Raw genomic sequence first — 19,948 nt, forward strand, 5'->3', positions numbered from 1 at the left:
AACCACTTTTATCTGCAAATGTATATGGTCAATGAACAGTCAATAAAGTGCAGAAAGTGCAAACTAGACGACAGGTGGTGTTGTGTCCTTCAGCCGGGGTCTGCTCCCAGACGTCCTTGCCCTACGGTCATTCGGCCACTTCCGTTTCACACATGCTGTCTTCACACTGTGCTTCCTCAGGGGCACACAATTTATCTGCCAATTACCACCGTTATATCATGCATTACAATTTCACAGGTGCTTCATCAATGTCAGCGTCAATAAACAGGAACACTATATATAAACAGGAAGGGGAGAATTATTAGAGAGGAGAGGTGGCCTATTTTTCCAGGGAATAGGTGTGTTATATTGCACAGCACATATGAAAACAAAATCCAATCTAAAGAGTTAAATGATCCAGTCAGGAATATATGCATGACTCCCAGCTGTTAATGAATCTGTACACAAACCTAAACAGACTGGAAACTATTTTAGTTATTAAATGTTATTTCTAGTCTGCCTTTCTCACTGACTCAAGGCAGAATACATAGTGTGATTCAGTACAGTCAGTTTCAAAGATATTTCAGTAAACAATGTAATAAACAGGGTTTTTTGGCTGCAACTTGATGGCACTCTCCCACCACCATGGAAAATTTTATTGGTCTTTAAAGTGGTACTTACAGGGCCCAAATTTTGTTTTACTGGTGGAATATTACAGCTCCCAAGGCAACGCCCTCAGTTTGTGAGTTCAGGATACCTTTCTCCCACATAGGGTTGCTAGTTCTGGGTCTGGAAATTCCTGGACAGGTGAGGCCTAGAGACAGGAGGGAACTCAGAAGGGATGTAATTCTCTAAAGTCCATCCTCTAAAGCTGCCAGTTTCTCCTAGAGAACTGATCTCTGTAGTCTGGAGATCAGTTGTAATTCTGGGACATCTCCAAGTCTTACCTGGAGGATGGCACGCCCCGACTAGGACTGCTAGCATCAGGTTAGGAAATTCCTGGAGATTTGGGTGGGAGGGGGGAACCTGGAGAAAGGAGGGAGCTCAGCAGGGATGTAATTGTATACAGTCTACCCTCTGAAGTAGCCATTTTCTCCAAGACAACTTGTCTCTCTGATCAGGAGATAAATTGTAATTCCAGGAGATCTCCAGGCGTCAACTGAAGTATGATTGCCAGCTCCAAGTTGGAAAATTCCTGGAGATTTGGGGGTTTGAAGCCTAGAGAGGGCAGGTTTCGGGAGGGGAGGGACTTTAGTGGGGTATGATACCATAGACTCCACCTTCCAAAGCAACTATTTTCTTCAATCTATGTCGTTTGGAGATCAACTATCTCTGGGAGATCGCCAGCTAACACCTGGAGGTTAGCAACAATTGTACTGCCTAGTCGAGAAAGGGTTAACTGAGACACTCTGTGGCGCCGCCCCGTTGTCAGTTCCACCTTCCTTCCTTCTGGCTCTCTTGAGGCGCCTATGCCGCATGCGCTTCTGAATGTCAGTGACGCCAACGTGAGCCCGGCTTCCCATTGGCTCGACGCGAAAGAATCGGGGCGGCGCTTCTATGACCGAACGAGGGCAGCAGCTGAGAGGCCGTAACCGGCAGTGACGGGAAGCGGGTTCGGTTGCCTCCCGTGCAAGCTCCGGCCTGAGTGGACGCGCCGCCTCCCTTCGCTTCTCTTTCTGTCTCCTGGGCCGCCACCTCCTCCTCCACCGCCATGGCGCTCAGCGATGCCGACGTCCAGAAGCAGGTACGGCAAAAAGGGTCCCTTGGCGGCTCTGTCGGGTAGGCTGTGCGCGTTTACTCGCGAGTAGGCCCGTTGTGTGCCATGATGAGCCTTACACCGGAGGCGTCACTTGGGTTGTCCTTTGATGAGCTGAGAAGGCGGTTCTCCTCACCGGCCTTCTTGACTGGATCCGTGGAATAGAGGAGGAGAAGGGAGCGCTCGAGGTGGATGAGGAAGAGGCTGGAATAGGAGCTAGTGGAGGGGCGAAGAGTAACGAACCATTATGATGTTTATATAACTCTAGTAATGGACATTTTGCTTTTGGAGAGAGAGACAGTGTAGTATAGTGGTTAGAACCGGGGGAACTCGGGTTCGAATCTTTCCTCTGCTGTGAAATTTCATTGGGTGACCTTGGGCCAGTCGTGCACTCTCAGCCTAACCTACCTCACAGGGTTGTTGTGAGGATAAAATGGGAGAGAGAAGGATGCAAGCTACTTTAGGTCTCCATTGGAGGGGGAAATGAGGTATAAAGTAAATAATAGGGTATGAAGAGATGAGCCTCCCCACCCCAATAGCTTCCATCATCAAGGCTCCTAAGAAAGGAGGTAGAAATGAATAAGGGAAGAAAAGACATTTGGTCTAATTACAGGTGTTTTGGATGTATGCAGCTGGATGTTTAACATTGACACCAAGATAGTTGCAGTTGTGCTGTCTAGGGAGTAAATTGTGGTGGACTTGGTCCAATAGATCTTGGTTCTGGGAAAGTATGCACAGGATCAGAGTGTAAGCAGGCATGACCCTTTGCTAGGAAGTCAACTTCCTTGTATTATGTGTAAGAACATGAAACTTGTTAATAAGGGATAGAGAGAATTCGTATCCAAACAAGAATTGCAACCCATTGAATGGCTGTTTTCTTGGAAGTAAATTTCACTTAGGGCTTATTTCCAAGGAAGCATAGATGAGTGGAATGAAGCCCTATTGAATGAAGCAGGACTTGCTTTCCAAACTAAGCATTCTTGTAATTGCAGTGTGATTTTAACCTTTAAATGAGTTTTTGTTTCTTTGATCTTGGTTAAAGGGCTGTTGACGGCAGATGGAAAGGAAGAAATAATCAAAAGATTAGTGAGGTTCACTATGTGATATTTTGGGCCACATTGTAGAACTCTGAATTAACATCATAGGACAATTCCTTTTCATTTCCTTGCACACAACCTCTAATCTACTCTAGATTGCCACAGTTATCCTTTCCCAATTGATGTGACCTTGAGTATATGCCCTTGGGGTGAAGATTTCTTAGCCATGAAAATGACTAAGAAAATATCCAGAGGTACACTATATATACAAGATCATCGCCATGAATTTTCAACCTTGAAATAATTGCCACAGTCTGGTTTTATACCTGCAACTGTTAATACATACGTAGTATTCAAAATCTAATGTTAACAGGCCACTCATAGGAAGGAGTGTTGACTGAAGTAGAGACGCTTTGGGTTACATGGTAATTTGTAATATAGGAATGGCAGAACAGATGCTTGCTAGATTTTTGTGGGCTTGTTGGGTATAAAGGCAGAATATAAATAGGAGCCTAAAAAGAAATTTGTGTGGGATTGGAGGCAATACAATTGTCTGTATTCCTATATTATCTCCCCTGCCCCTGCCTTTTAATTTCATGAGACAGGTTTTAGCACTTGGTTGTTTCCATTCTGAGCAAACCACTGTGATATTTCTTCTTTCTCTGCTTTTGTTCTCTATATGGGTCTACTTAGATGCTTCATATGGTGCAATTGTCAAGTTGCGCCATAGACTGAGAGACTATAATGGTAGACTACAATAGGAAGCTGGATGAATGAAAGTGAAAAGACACAGTGTGCTGTTTTCACAGTGGGGGCTGCTTGGCCACTGAGAGAGCCTCTGTGGACTCTCAGACACTTGTAGAGTTCCCCTGTAGGCTTGGTGCCTTTCAGTAAGATCTGTTTTATCTCAACACGATATAATGTTGACTCTAAGCAGAGGAGATACAGGTAGGCAGAGCAGACATGTTTGATCTTCAAGGTATGAGATGAGAAGGGGCTGAGTCAAGTTGCACATTTAAAACAACCAAAAGGCTGATACTGAATAGATGTAGGAAGGCAGTAATGGTGCTTATGATGGATGGAAAGGAGGAACTGGAATGTTGAAGAAAACTGGAATGTTGAAGAAAAGGAAAGGAAGAACTGGAATGTTGAAGAGAACTGGAATGCTGAAGAAAAGCGCTTGCCCCCTAACTTGGTGGTGGAATGTGCCATCAAGTTGTAGCTGACATGGCAACTCCTGCTGGGGTTTTCAAGGCAGTAAGGGTGCTTATGAATGGAAAGGAAGAACTGGAATGATCAATGGTCATGTTTGCTGATGAAAATGGGAAGTTCTGACACTGCAGGCTGAACATTTGGGAGAGGGACACTATCACGGGGAAACTTTGAGTCCTGCTTCTCTTTCTCACTAGCGCTTACCATGGAAGCTGCTTCTGATAATATTTTTGTCTCTGCTAATGCATTTCACATTGAGACATCAAGAAATCACATTCATGCAGTGCTGTTTGGATCATGTAGCGAAGTATGCATATTATAAGAGGAATAAAACCACAAAGATTAAACCCAAAGATTAAATTCCATTGGCTGGGATGGGAGAGTTTTTCACTCTAAGTAAACTTGAAGAATTAAGCTGTTGCGGTGTATTCCTCTGCATGTTTACTCAGAAGCAGCCCTCCTCTCTTCAATGGGAGTTGTTCTCAAGTAAGTGTGTGTAAGACTACAGCCTTGAGGTTGCCTGCTGTGAAATAAAGCCTAGCATGGTGTTTGTTCGTAATAATTGTACACAGTTTTTGAAGCTTCTTCAGGAAAGCAATAAGCAAGTTTAACTGTCTCTGTAAAATAGCTCTTCCACTTGGGTTCAGAGAATAGTTTCTCAGAAGGGGCCTCCAGTTGCAGTGGAAACTTACGACTCACAATGTGTGTTGTTCTTCAGAGCTTGCTTTGTTGACTGTAAATTGTGCCTGTACCAGCAGAACCGCTCTGAGCTAAGTCTGGGATAGAATGCTCTGCAGAAGGCTGCATCGGTCCAGCCAGTGCCAGTAAAGCAGAGTTTCCTTCTAGGTGATGAGCACAGTGTAGATGGTTTTGCTCAGGTTCAGCCACTGGAGGTTGAACAGTTTCCTCCATTCGACTGTATGTTTCATGCTGTCACAAAGCTGTGGAGGGTTTCTTTAAAATCCAGCATGAAAGGAATTCTAAAGCAAACCCACTTGATGTCGCAAGCAATGCTTTGTGTTGTTCCAGGGCCGACGGCAGAGGAAAAATATTTAGTAGAATGCCTCAGTTGCTCCACTGTCTTTGCTGAGAGCTGCTGCTCTTATGGGGCTGTACCCAGCACAGAACAGGAGAGACTGAACTGTAGCAGGGCTCAAGCACACCTGACAGCGCAGTGGTTTGGGATCATTATGCTTTTTGCCAAGGGATAACAGCCATCTGCCCAAACGTTATGTTAGAGCAGGAACACTCTATCTGTGATTCACCAGGCTGAATTCCACTTGCCCATCTTGGATGCCAGCCCGTCAGGGCTCTTGGCTTTTATTGAAAGGGATTGCAGAAACTGGAGGGTGCTGAGCACCTGGCAGGCCACTGTTGCATGTGGATTGCGACCATCTTCACGCATTGCAAGTTGGCCAGATGTGTGTTGAAGAAAAACGCTTGCCCCCTAACTTGGTGGTGGGATGTGCCATCAAGTCATAGCTGACTTATGGCAACTCCTGCTGGGGTTTTCAAGGCGAGAGACTAACAGAGGTTGTTTGCCATTGCCTGCCTCTGCAACTCTGGTTTTCATTAAAGGTCTCCCATCCAGTTACTAACCAAACCGATCCTGCTTAGCTTCTGAGAACTAACAAGATCGGGCTTGCCTGGGCTATCCAGGTCAGGGTGCCCCCCAAACTTAGGCTCAAGGCTGCTGAGAAGTAAAGAAAAAATATAGCTGCTTAGTTGGTACAACTACCTTAATGTAATTTCAGTCCAAAGTGTAGAAAATACATATTGGGCAATCTCTCCCTTGTAATTGGATTCTTCTAGTTGCAGTGGGAGCCTAGTGCTCAGAGAGGTTCCTTTTTCTGTCTTTGTAGTAAAAATAAGCCTTGCTGACATTTACACAGTGGTGATGATGAGAAGTATTGTGCTGTTCAGGGGGAAACTATTTCTACAAGAAATGTCACATATCTTTTCATTACAGATCAAGCACATGATGGCTTTCATTGAACAGGAAGCGAATGAAAAGGCAGAAGAAATAGATGCAAAGGTATATTAAAAAACTTGGGTCTTCCCTAAGGGCAGCGCTCCCATCAGAGGCACTGGCTTTCAATGAAAACAAAAAGCCTGCTTGTGCCAGACTGATTGTGTTTGATAGTTCCCCTTCTCTTTCCAAACCTTCTTTGGGTTAAGCTTCATGTCTTGATTCCATATCTCAGTGGAGAAGAGGTAAAGATTGGCCCTGTGCCGATTTAAAAGTAACATGAAGTTGTCTGCTTGTCTGGTTACACCTACCTTGGAATGTCTGTCTGCATTATAGTAAAGAGTCCAGTAGCACCTTTAAGACTAACCAACTTTATTGTAGTATAAGCTTTCAAGAGCCACAGCTCTCTTCGTAAGATGCAGGTGTGGCTCTCGAAAGCTTATGCTACAATAAAATTGGTTAGTCTTAAAGGTGCTACTGGACTCTTTACTATTTTGCTACTACAGACTAACACGGCTAACTCCTCTGGATCTGTCTGCATTGTAACTCAAATGTTGCATAAAATTTCCAGTTGGAATAAGCTGAGCAAATCCAGGCATAACTGCAAGCAAGGCTGTTTCTACTCTTGAATTAATCAATGTGAGTTCAATAGACTGTGAATATGTTTTACAGAGTTCTCTTTTCTGTTACAGCCATTCCACCTGTGGCTCTATAAAAACTTCTGATGCAGGGTTTAGACCAGGGGTGTTGGACTCATTTGTAATGAGGGCCAGATCTGACATAAATGACACTTTGTCAGGCTAGGTCATGTGTACCATAAAATGTATTGCCAGGTACTGGAGATATAAATTTCATAAAGGGCACAGGAAAATCCAATCAACGTTATTATTTTTTACTCAAAATGCAAACATGTTTACTAGGTAAAGGTTCAGTGTAAGGCAAATGGGGTAATACAGCCTAGTGGTGGAAATGATCCATAGATATAATCTTGTCCTGGATCACCATAGTATAGCCCCAGGAACACTTTGCCAAACAACAGCAGGATTTTCTACTGCAGACCAACACGGCTGCCCACCTCAAACTGAACAGTGGTAGCAACACAGCATACACAACTGCAGAAAGGACAAAGCAAATGTCCATATGTTTGGTATCTTTAGTTTAGACTCCTTGCCAAACCTTATTGCAGTAAACACAAACAGAGAGAGGCACGGGATCAGCCCAGCAACTATGCGAATAACCGTGCCCAACTAACTAAAGTAAATATATGGATGGTTGTTGTGGGTTTTCCGGGCTGTATTGCCGTGGTCTTGGCATTGTAGTTCCTGACGTTTCGCCAGCAGCTGTGGCTGGCATCTTCAGAGGTGTAGCACCAAAAGACAGAGATCTCTCAGATCTCCACAGCTGCTGGCGAAACGTCAGGAACTACAATGCCAAGACCACGGCAATACAGCCCGGAAAACCCACAACAACCATCGTTCTCCGGCCATGAAAGCCTTCGACAATAAATATATGGAGTTCTCAAATTCAATTCAAAAGAACTTTTAAATATCATTCAAGAGTGCAAATTACAGCAACAATGTATTCCATACATGCATATGTTAATTTCATTCAGATATTCAAATATTCAATAATTCCTTATATCCAACCATATTATTGCACATGCCACTAGGAAAATTCAAAAGATGTAACTGCTATCATTCAAGAATGCAAAGTACAGCAACAGTGTGCTTCATACATGCATATATAAATTTCATTCAGATATTCAAATATTCAATAATATTATTGCACATGCCACTAGGAAAATTCAAGAGATGTAACTGCTGACGGGATCGCCAGCAAGAGGTGCCCGTTCCGGATTCCCCTTTCTCAAAGCAGTTACTCAATTACCAATTTGATTGCTGTTAATTCTCATTAGTTACTCCAGTCAAAAAGATTTTCACGTGCAAAGTGCAAAGCTATAATTCATTAAGTGGCCTTATTGCAGTGGCAAATGCTGCAGTTGTCATTCATCATTGCAGCCAGCTTCTAACTTAGTTCTTTCTTGTAGGCTGAAGAAGAATTCAACATTGAGAAAGGTCGCCTTGTTCAGACCCAGAGGCTGAAGATCATGGAGTACTATGAAAAGAAAGAGAAACAAATTGAACAGCAGAAGAAAATGTATGTAGCACAAGGTGTCCTAGCCTATTTTAGATTTTGATGAAACCTGGTATTCCAGTGTTAAGAAATCACACTGAAAAATATTAGTTAAATTTCATGTCTTTTCAGCACATGCTTTTTGAGTTATAACTTAGTTCCTTGAAATACTGCAAAGAAGATCAGAAAGAACATTCCCTTTCTGGAATGCAAGGAAATACTTTATGGGGCAACAAAATAAAGATGCTTGAAATGACAAAATGAAGTTCTCATTGAAAAACAAAATGAGAACCTCATTCCTTGAGGGTGTTCCGTTTTGTTTTCTCCATAAAATCTGTAATTGAACACATCTCTGTGCCAACCTGCATTATGGATCTCACAAACCTAGGATTGTTAAAACCAAAATTTTTTGTGTCTCCTGTACAAATACCTTAAGTAAAGAAGATAGAGGGTCCAGCTAAGATAAGTTGGCTAGAAGTTTGGACTTGGAAGAGGGAACTCTGGGTTCAGATTCTTGCTTGGCCACTATATCCAAGAGTATCTGGATTCAAAGTATGGGGAGTGGGTGGGGAAAGTCATGTATGCCCTGCTTGGCATACATACACAAAAATGAGTGTGTATCACATCTAAGGACACAGGTTGTGCTCTTGTCTCCACTGGGCTAAAGCATGAGAGAAAACTGTCCAGAAAATGTGACACCTCTGAGCAAAGAGAGAAACCAATCAATCAACCAATCAAATACTGTAATATGAGATGTTAAAAAGTCCTTTTTTAAAATACTTTCCTCTATATTGAATGCGCTCCAAAGGCCTCTGGAAAGAAGAAACTTTTTTAATGTGGACCGGAAGATCTGTAGGGTTGGTACCAGTTTCACTTCCTAGGGAAGGGAATTCCACAAACTGGGAGAGGGCCAAAAAGGTCCCCTGTGGATCCCAGCCAACCTATTTTGCCAAATGTTGTTTCCTGTAAGAGGACCTCATTCGCAGATCTCAGAGCCTGGATAATAGGGTAAAAACGGACTCTTAGATACTATGGACCTCAGTTGTGTAGGTCACCTTGTGGGCTTTTAAAAAAAAAATTATTAGGAAAATGTTCTACTATAATAACAATTAAGAAACAAGAATAAACAGTAACAGTAACAATCACAAAAACTGAATACAGGAAAAAATACAGTTAAATCGTTAAACATTGCTTATTAAAACAAGAAAAGTTAACTATCAAATATCATTTGATATAAAACATTTGGAGGAGAGAGGTCTTTGCTAGCGATAAATTCAAAAAAAGGCCACCATTTCTCGTGAAAGGGTGAGGTAAGACCTTGTGGGCTTAAAAAAAAATTGTTCTAGTAAGCTCAAGTCTCTGAATCTACTCTCTCCCAGCAAAAATAGTTGCAGCTGCAAAAATCAAGTGGGAATCTGGTAGACCACCTAGGGGTATCTTAAAACAATTTCAGTGCTTAAGTGGAATGATCTCTCTCTGCTGCTTCTAAAGCAGCCTTAAATAAATGTTGTTCAGAGCAGAAAACTGTGTGGTCATTTGGAGTGAGTCTTCATGGTGGGTTATAGAACTTCTAGTAGAAGTAAGAAGCAGGAGGAGCATTATAACTAGTATGTGTTTCACTGTCTGAAGCCTGTTGTTGCACTCAAATTTTGTTTTTTCTGTCTGCCTTCCAGTCAGATGTCCAACCTAATGAATCAGGCACGGCTGAAGGTTCTCAAAGCAAGAGATGATTTGATTGCAGTGAGTATATATTTCTCATTGAAAGAAAAGATTAAGACTTCCCATCTTGTGCCTGAGCCAAGCCACTGTCTTAAGTATATCTTATCTGCTTCTAATGTACTTGACATAGAAAATAGCTTCATTTACAGCTTGTGTATCATTTGTGGGCCCAGACGTTCATTAAGCGTAAGCTACTGAAGCTGCCGGCGTACTGCTCATCTCTTACCCTTTGCAAGACTGGAGAAATGTGACCCAGAGAAGGCTGATTCTTTCTGATTTTTTCCATTGCTGCCTGTGGTTGCCTTTCTGCCGCCAGCAACTGACACATGCACAATATAAACCTCTTAGTGTTGTACAGAAAGAGGAAATAATGATCTTGAGAAACTTGGAGTAGAGTATGAGGTCTGGATTGGAATAGGAGACCTGGGTTCAGGTTCTGGTGGCAGATAGCAGAGAATTCCTCTTAATCCATGTGGTGGTTGACCTGGTAATTATTTAAACCAACGGTGATCTTACCTCTCATAGCCGTTTCTGATGATTGTAGAATGCAAAGAAGTCCCAGACTTAAGAGACGTTATAGCCATTGATTGCTCTGTTGTGGCTGCTGTCTTTTCCTTTGGAGAACAAAGTGCCCTTCAGCCAATCGCCTGAGATTGGCTTCTTCCATCTCGGGCACTCATTAGTGGGATGCTTTCATTCTTGGGAATGAAAAGATGATGGGATAGGTGAGCAGGCAAGGAATGGAAGCATTCTGCTTCTGCATGCAGTCTTTTGCTGTTTCTCCTTGATTGCTGCCTCTTTGGCCTCAACTATTGCTGGGAAGGAAAGCCTTCTGCAGCTCAGCATCCAAGGCTGAACAGGCTTGCCGCAAGCTGCAGTGAACCTCATTCCCTGCTAGAGAGGCATCAACACCAATAGAGCAACCAGTGTCTGTAGCATATATTGGTGGCGAATATGTCCACATGCTAGTCTCTCTCATTCACTTGTATGTTAAGAGCTCAGAGTGCGTTCACACTGCTGTGAGCCTCTTGATCTACATCTGTATGCAGCCTTATTTGCAGCTCTGATCTAATTATAATGCCATAAAACATTCTGGATGTTTGTATTACTACTTGCTGTGTATGATGGAGAGGCAGATGGAAGAAAGCAAAGCCAATGAATTGTCACACATTGTAGTCGCTGTGCTCTCCCTCCCTATGCTCTTTGAGATCTGTCACATGCCTCTGATGCACAAAATGCTCAACTTCCTCTTTATGAAGTTTGTCCGACAACTGGATAAAACTGTGTCTGGGGCTTGGCTGACGTCTTTGGAAAAGATTACTTCTTAGCCTGAAATGGGTATGAGTGTTTACAACAGCGGTGTTCACCTGGTCAACTGTGGGATCTAATTATTCCCGTAAGTACAGGGACGAGGTGGCGAAGTTGACTAAGAGGAGGAGTGGACTTGGTTGAGTAAAAGCTTCTCTGTCCTCTTAATTAGCCATAAGTTTTGCCATAAATGAAGCTTCCAGCCCTCAGTTTATAGAAGAATATTCTTTATTACTTTGGAATATTGCAAGGTTTTTTATATCTTACTTCTAGAAATAGTGGGTCAGATCTGTTTTCTAAGGCAACCTGTGGGTATGATGCACTGGAACGAAGGAAACATTTTTCATGCCCGTTTCCTGGTTCTAACACGCTGCAGCAATATAGTTTCATTCTGTAGCCAGACCCATGTTGGATCTGTGCAGGTAAGGAAAAGGCTGAGTGGACGGGATGAAATAAATTAACTGCCCTCTGGGGCCCTGGGTGTGTGCATGTGTCCATACACGGGTGGGAGATCCTGTTTCTCTTTTAAGAAACTGGACTTGATGGACCAAGGGGCAGACTTAGCCCCTATGTTGTCGTATTTCTCAATGTTCCTTTTTATTTTATTTTTCTGAAAACTTTGCTATTTGCTGTCATGAAACTGGGTGGGCGATGGGTTGTAGGCTGCAATTGGAACTTCTAAGGAAGTTTGGAAACTGCCTGAAGATCTGTCAGGGGGGTCACCCTCCTGCCCGCAGTTCTGAGTGCTGATCACAGCCGCTCGGACCCCTAGCAGGCCTCCTGGGAGGGTGGACTCCCCTTATTGCTTGATGCTTATGCTACAATAAAATTGGTTAGTCTTAAAGGTGCTACTGGGCTCTTTTTGATTTTGCCTTATTGCTTGAGACTCAACAGTGTCTGGGTTCTTTTCTCTGGGGGATTTTGCACACAGTTGGTCAGACACTCAAGACACAAGACACATATAATAGTTGGTTTATTAATTTAGAAGCGTGTATGCAAGGTGCAGGAACCACTCTATTAAGGCACAAGCAAATGGCTTTAAAATAACAAACCGCTTGCCCATTGGTTGTTGTGGGTTTTCTGGGCTGTATTGCCGTGGTCTTGGCATTGTAGTTCCTGACATTTCACCAGCAGCCGTGGCTGGCATCTTCAGAGGAGTAGCACCAAAAGACAGAGATCTCTCAGTGTCACAGTGACACTGAGAGATCTCTGTCTTTTGGTGCTACACCTCTGAAGGTGCCAGCCACAGCTGCTGGCGAAACGTCAGGAACTACAATGCCAAGACCACGGCTATACAGCCCGGAAAACCCACAACAACCATCGTTCTCTGGCCGTGAAAGCCTTCGACAATACATCGCTTGCCCATTCTTTACTGAACTGACTGACTAAAAACATAAGCTTGCTAACTTGCATTTCTCCGAATAGGCTTGAGGCTTATACTCACAAACAAAGTCCATAAACCATGCCAGGCAGGTACAAACATCCCAGTCCTGGCATGGAGCAAAGTCTCTCACAGGCTGATGGAATAAGGTAGCATAGGATGGTCCAATGAAGTCTCAATGCGAGTGTGAAGTGTGGTGGTCAAAACAGAGAGGAGCCATCTTTTCTATGATTGTCAGCCAATCAGAGGTACACTTGCAATCAGCGTTACTAGCCTGAGAACTGAGAAGGAGTACGTGCAGAGCCAAGACTCCCTCGTCTCTCAAGGACGCCTTCCCTAGGCGACAGCTCACAGGTGCAGTTAATTAACTGAGCTGCACATTCCACTCCCAGGGTGTCAGGCCACATCTGGGCCTGTAAGAACTTAGGAGCCTGAACCGCTGTAGGCAAACGGGCTCACTGTGGCTCCGCTAGACAAGATCACACCTTGGTTGTGGAGTATAAGCTATGTTTAGTTTTGAAAAGAGATGTGGGGTGGGGAATTTGAACAGAGGTTAAGCCATCAAGGGCTTTGCTGACCGGATGATCTTTCTCATACTCAGGATTTGCTGAATGAAGCTAAGCAGAGGCTGACTAAAGTTGTGAAGGATTCTTCCAGGTACCAAATGCTGTTGGATGGGCTGATTCTACAGGTAAAAATGCCCCAGGCACCCTGCCACTATTTACTACAAAAATATCTTGCATCCTTGATGGTTCCTTTAGCTGTGGCTTTTTTATTTCATGCTCTCAGTTCTCTGGTTTAAACATTTCCTAAGCATCTTCCCCAGCTGAGTCTCCTACCATGTCCTCAAACTGCAAGGCAGCTCTGCAGCTGTAGTTGGCCATCTAATCCCCAAAGCGTGTCATATATATAGGTTAAGGTGGCTTTGTTTGCTTTTACAGAATTTATACCTTTGGAGAGGTACCTTGACTCATTGGAAGAGCCTTTTTATTTATTTTATTTATTTTCAATTTCTATTCCGCCCTCCCCACACCAGCAGGCTCAGGGCGGATTACATTCATAGACTTCAAAAAATTTTACATTTCAGAATTTAAAATCACAGTGAATACAGTATAAATGTTTTAAAACATAAGCAGCATAAAAATAGTTTGACTCAGTCCAACACGCAACAGTCACTGAAAATACATTAAGAAGAAGATTCTCTGATAGGGAGGGCCCCGTCCTATTCAATTCGGCTGGTGGGAGCCCTGCCCAGCATCAACCATATGCCTGGCAGAACAGCTCTGTCTTACAGGCCTGGCGAAAGGATAACAGATCCTGCCAGGCCCTGTTCTCATTAGACAGAGCATTCCACCAGGTTGGAGCCAGGACCGAAAAGGCCCTGGCTCTAATCGATGCTAGGCAGGCCTCCCTGGGGCCAAGGACTATTAATAGCTGTTTATCACTAGATCAAAGCGTCCTCTGGGGCACATATAGGGAGAGGCGGTCCCGAAGAAACACAGTTCCCAGTCCACATAGGGCTTTATAGGTTAGTATCAAAACCTTGAATCTGATTTGGCACTCCAGAAGTTACCAGTGCAGCTGGCGCAGTACTAGTGTTATATGTGCACTGCTAGGCACTCCACTTTGCATGTAAAAAGCCCCAGATTCTATCCCCTGCATCTCCAGGGAAAAGGACCAGGTGGCAGGTGATACTAAAGACCTCTGCTTTAGAGCGATTGCTGTTCAGAGTAGATAGCACTGACCTTAGTGGACAAAGGGTCTAACAACGTAAGGGCACTTCATGGGTGTCACCTGGGTAACATCTGAGATGTTTCCTCGAAGTCTCTACAAAGATCAGCAAGATGTCTTTCCTTGAGTTCAGGAGGCTAAATCTATTGTTGGTTAAAACAGATACTTTATAGTTGTGGCCCCCAGCTTTGTGAACCCAAGAGGCCAACCTCATACTCTTGTGACAGTGCAAAAACAACTGTCTTCAGAGTACTAGATTTGGTTTTGAATTGAGTGGTACATTTGAATTATTTTAGTGTTTTGTAACTAGTATTCCTCATGCCTTTTTTGGCTATGTCTTTACTATGTTGCACTATTTAGCTGGTCATGCCGTAATACTTCACTAGGTTAAACTTGGATTCAGTCAATTCATTCTACTTAAATTTGTGATCTGTGTTATCAAAAAACTCAGTGAGAGATGCAAATTAATTTCTGCACCTCTTTTTTCAATAAAGGGATTTTATCAGTTACTTGAACCTACAATGATTGTCCGTTGCCGAAAGCAAGACCTTCCTTTAGTTAAGGTAAGATTTCTCTGGCTGATGTTGGCTCACTTGGGCATGAAGTTTGAAAAGTGCTCGCCTTGCAGTCTAAGTTCCTAACATTTTAATCCTAAACCAAGGAACGCCTTTCTAAGCCTGTTGGCTGAAATAGGCTTAGAAGGGTGTAACTCTGGTTAGAATTGCACTGATAGGATCTTGGATGATTCTCTACTTAGTACAACTCGAGGCGACTGATCAAAACGTCTGTAAGCAATGCTGAAGCTATCCTGTGAAGAAGTAATGAGCTGCTTGACTTGAGATGGTTGATGCAGCTTTCAACTCCCCAAAAACTGAATCACCTTGAAATCAATGGAGTACAGCATTATGGCCAGACTGCTGAATAAATAACTCCAATGTTTGGCACAATAAGGGCTTATCTGCCATTTTTCTTTACAACTCCTAATATTCCTTCTTACTTTCCCATTCTGGCAGCTCTTAACAGCCTGAAAGTCAGCCTATGCATAATAGTTTTCTGATAGACTCCTATGATGACAGTAACTCAGGTGCACAAATAACCAGTAGATCCAGTTGCCTGAAAACTGCCCTGAGACTAGTAAGTGATGACTCCAAGTCCCAGATTTCATCTTTTGGGATAAGCATGGCTGTTAAAAAATTGCACATTCTCAGTACGGCAGTGAGTGCTCTTCGTTCACACGAGAAGCCCAAGCTGGCTAATTGCCGCCATTCTCTCCTCTTGTGTACTGTCTCTTGCATGCCCAGTGACAGAATCAGGGTGAAGTGAGATGAAGGCTTCTGGGTTTTACTTCTGAAGACGGCCATGGAGCTATTTCCATTTTGAGAATGAACTGCTTTTATAGGCACTTCATAACTATCGCCTTTGTTTCTAAAGAGACATGTTATACATACTGTATTACAAGTAGGTTCTGCAACTGAATCCCACCAAGTCTGGCTGAAGTTAATCTCAGGGTGCAGGAGTCATGTTCACCCGTGAACAGTTCTTTGTTGTAAAATTGCAGATATTTGTTGGTTTTGGCAAAAAAGATTGTCCAACTTCTTGCAAGGCAGAGGAGGAAATAATTGCTCCTTTGAACTCTGCAAAATCAAAATGCTGAATATCTTTTTTGCTTTAAAAAAATCCTCTGATCTCTGGGCAGCTCTTTCCCCCATGGGTTTGAGATCAAAAGAAGTTTGGGGGCAGGGAGGATTTTTTAAGTGGCTAAGAAGGCAAGGAAGGTGTCTTTTGGTAGGGTGTTAAATTTTATGGGCTTAGTTGGAAGTCTGCAGTAATTATTATCACGTTTGTAATAATAATAACATTTGATTTATATACCACCCTCAAGGATGACTTAACACCCACTCAGCAGTTTACAAAGTATGTTATTATTATCCCCACAACAAAACACCCTGTGAGGTGGGGGAGGTTGAGAGAGCTCCTAGAAGCTGTGACTAGCCCAAGGTCACCCAGCTGGCTTCAAGTGGAGGAGTTGGGGATCAAACCTGGTTCTCCAGATTAGAGTCCCGCGCTCTTAACCACTACACCAAACTGGCTCTCTGGCAGCACTAAATCCCTTTTGTGCAGGATTCATAGTTGACGCTGCCTTATTCTTAATTACACCCCAGTACTATTTAAGACTTTTTGCAACCTCTGGTTTATGTGATCTTTAACTGGGGATGCTGGGAACTGGCCTGGGACCATTTAAAACATGCTGTAGTGTTGCATTATGGGTAACTACCTAACAGCACTTCCCCTTCTTTATGAAAAGCTAATGTGTTGGTCGCCTTGCTTTGGACTTTGGAGTCCTAGTACACTGCTTATTACACTGCTTCATCATACTGATTGTACCAAATTACACAATGTAACCTGCTTTGATTCTCAGTGAGACAAGCTTACTATAAATATTGTAAATAATCTTATCCTCTCTTACAAGACTCTTGTCCTCTCTTACAAGACTTTAATCTTCAAGTGTATCAATTTTGTTTCAGAATGCAATCCAGAAGAGCATCCCTATCTACAAAGCTGCTACCAAAAAAGAAATTAATGTTCACATTGACCAGGATACATTTCTGCCAGAGGACATGTAAGAAAGATATAAAATATCTTCAGAATTACTGGGAGTAGAAAGTGTAGCATTTAAGCGGCTTAGAAGTGAGCTTGTAGGTAGAAACTCAGTGGTGGTGATTGTCAGCAGTAACACCAACAATTAGCGGTCTAATAACAATTGGCACTGCCTAATCCATGGTAACATGCTGTTCACATCCATCAAGGAAACAGCAATAGCATTAAGTTATCCAGTTGGAGTTCCCGAAGCTGTTAGCCCAGGAAGTGGTGGCAGTTGATATAGGCAGTAATAGGTAAAGGAGCGTCTTGATGCGCTAGCCTCTTGGAGGTGCAACTGCAGTTCAGACGAAAGGGACTGGCAAACCAGAGGATCATGAAGAGGCGTGATTGGCTGCGTCACCTGAAATGTGCCTGAAGATTCCTCAGCGAAGTGCGCATTCATGTGTCCATAAAATGCCATCTGTATAGTCAGGTGAAATTTCTCCAACTGAAGAACCAGTTCTTTTATAAACTTATCAGTGGGGCTTGTGTTCGTGTCCAATATAATGCAAAAGCAGCAAGTGGCTAGTACCAGGTTAGGATTTGCCAGTGCTTCTCATGGGATCTTTGGGAGGGGTAATGGCAGGACTACTTCCAAGTCAAACAAAGCCTGATTGTGTGCTGGGTTGTTACTGAGAACTAAAGTTCCACAGAACTCAGTAGGTAGGGCTCATTCTCAAGGGTACGTAGGATCTTAAAATATGTATCTGAACTGAAATCTTTTTTTTTTTTTTGGACTTGCTTCCACATAAGAGTGCTTAGGAAACCAAGCTTTGCTCCAAATAAAATCCAGATTTCATTGTCTAGTGCTCCAAGTAGGACCCTGGACATGGCAGCAGAGCAGTGAACCACGTGTTAGCCTGTGAGCTACATTGACAGCCCCACCTCATCTTTGCCTGGCCGTACCAAACTTTAATTGAGGTGTACAGTTTCACTTGGGGGAGGATGTCCGTGTGGGTTTCATCTAAACTGTCCTGTGTTACTTCATGTTTTTCCTGGAAAGCCAACGATTCATCTGCCTCTTCAGAGAATTTAGGCTTATATCCTGCTTTTCTCCCCAGTGGAGACACAAACCTGGCTCTCCCAGATCCTAGTCCAACACTCTAACCATTAACTCAACACCGGGTCTTGCAGGAAATGCACTTCCTTTCGCTACCCCTCCCCTCCCCCTGACCAGTCTGCCCAAGTGCCTGTTTTGGTACCTGTGATTCTGGATGCTGCCCACTTTGAGTCTCACCATGCCAACCGGGAGTTGGATCAATCAGAGCTGTGCACTAGCACCTAGAAACTATAAACGTTCCCAAGAATATGGGCCTTGTAGGCTAGCATGGGGATGACTATAAGGACGCTACGTTATCATCTTGTATAAAACTCCATTCACTGCAAAGTAGAAGGCAAGAAACGCACACACCCCCCACACACACACACCAAGAGACAAGCAGGTGGCACTATGATTGATCTGTCTGGCGCCTTCCTTACAGCAGTTGCCTGGGTGGATAGTTCTGCTGTCAAGCTTTCAATTCACATGCTTCTATTCCAGATCTGGTGGTGTTGAAATCTATAATAATGACAATAAAATCAAAGTTTCCAATACTCTGGAAAGCCGACTGGATCTGATCGCCCAGCAGGTAAGCTTGAGCCAAGTCACTGCTCCTTCTCCCCTTAGGTGGGCATAACACCTCTTGCTGGGAGCGACAGGAGGTCTGTCTCTAGTCTAAATGTACGTGAATATCGATTGCTGACACTGGCAAGAAACCGAGATCTGCCATGGTGGAAATGCCTTTCTATGCCAAGTCCTTTTTTCATCGTAACAAAAATGTTGGTGTGGCAGAGATAAAGTATAAACTACCAGGTTCAGTGATCGTCAGATTTAAGCTGTTCAGTGGTTTGTTTTCATGTTCAGGCAATGTTGAATTTTAATGAACAACTTAAGTTTTTTTGTTCTGTAACTTGCCTCAAGCAGGTTCCCCGGAGAGGGGCAGCGTGACAGTTTTCTAAATAAATAAGTTTTCACGTTGGGGTCATAAAGTGAATGCTTTTGGGAAATCCTTGCACACTCGTCGCAATACATGACCAAACAGGGAATAATTGGATTAGGGAATTCACTCACTCTGGGCCTCTGAGACTAGACTGGGAGCATAGAATTGGCATGGGAGGATCTCTCCTTGCTGATAGAAGAGTTAAATATAAGATTGCATGACAGTTACCTAAACGTGGCTTTGTGGTGTGATTCTGTGGCGGTAACAGTTGCACTATGCTACTGGAGGGTTTAAAAATGCATGCTCTTGGCAGTTTAGGAGCTAGTGTCTCCTGGATGTCGCTGGAAGCACCTGTTCCACAGCCAGTGATCCGGGCCGCAGGTGTGATGTTTAGAAACAGCTGTGTTCCTGTGCGCTGTCATCAAGGCCTCCTCCAACAGCCTGTGACTCGGTTCTCATTCTCTCTCTCAACAGATGATGCCAGAAATCCGAACGGCGCTCTTTGGTGCCAACAACAACAGGAGATTCATGGACTAAATGCTGTGAAGCAAAGTGGAATCTCTTCCACTGCCATAATGAAGGGAGATGTCTGAACCTCTCTAACAAAACGGCAAACAGCTCCCACCCCCTTATAATGTACTCAGTGATATATTGTTGTCCTGTGTAAGTTCTTCAGTTAAATTATTATTTGCATACCTGCTGTGCTTAGCTTGACCAGGAAAGAAGCTGGAAGACCTCTTTCCCCGCAGCAGTGGTATGTGATACAAGGCGTGAGGTGTCTGCCTGCCTTAGTACAAGGGGGGGGATCTGATCAGATGTTACTTACGCCACTTCCCTCAAGGTTTGTCATCCACCCCTGCTACTTATGCCTACAGCTTTATCCATACTTGGTCCAAACAGAGCATATATTTCTCTTGGATTGCTGCAACTCATGGTGACATGATCAGCACCAAACCTTCGTTCTGTATATGTGGCTTCAAATATATATATATACATATATTATAAAAAGGCTGACTGTGTAATTTGTTAGTTAAAATAAATGTGTTAGATCTTTTGTTCTATAGGACTGCTGGATGTGAACAAATGACTCTGTAGTTTGTCACT

The 19,948-nt window shown here is 43.3% G+C and overlaps 1 protein-coding gene across 1 annotated transcript; it reads left to right on the forward strand.

Moving 5' to 3' along the window:
- The first annotated feature begins 1,540 nt into the window (after window positions 1–1,540).
- Window positions 1,541–19,905, forward strand: ATP6V1E1 (ATPase H+ transporting V1 subunit E1). Its single transcript, XM_054987950.1, has 9 exons — window positions 1,541–1,723; window positions 5,954–6,019; window positions 8,001–8,110; window positions 9,760–9,826; window positions 13,096–13,185; window positions 14,720–14,788; window positions 16,751–16,845; window positions 18,406–18,493; window positions 19,319–19,905. The coding sequence occupies exons 1-9, from the start codon at window positions 1,691–1,693 to the stop codon at window positions 19,379–19,381; spliced, it is 681 nt and encodes a 226-aa protein (XP_054843925.1). The 5' UTR covers window positions 1,541–1,690; the 3' UTR covers window positions 19,382–19,905.
- Window positions 19,906–19,948: the final 43 nt, after the last annotated feature.

Source organism: Eublepharis macularius, chromosome 9, assembly GCF_028583425.1.
Source record: "Eublepharis macularius isolate TG4126 chromosome 9, MPM_Emac_v1.0, whole genome shotgun sequence".
Taxonomy (NCBI): domain Eukaryota; kingdom Metazoa; phylum Chordata; class Lepidosauria; order Squamata; family Eublepharidae; genus Eublepharis; species Eublepharis macularius.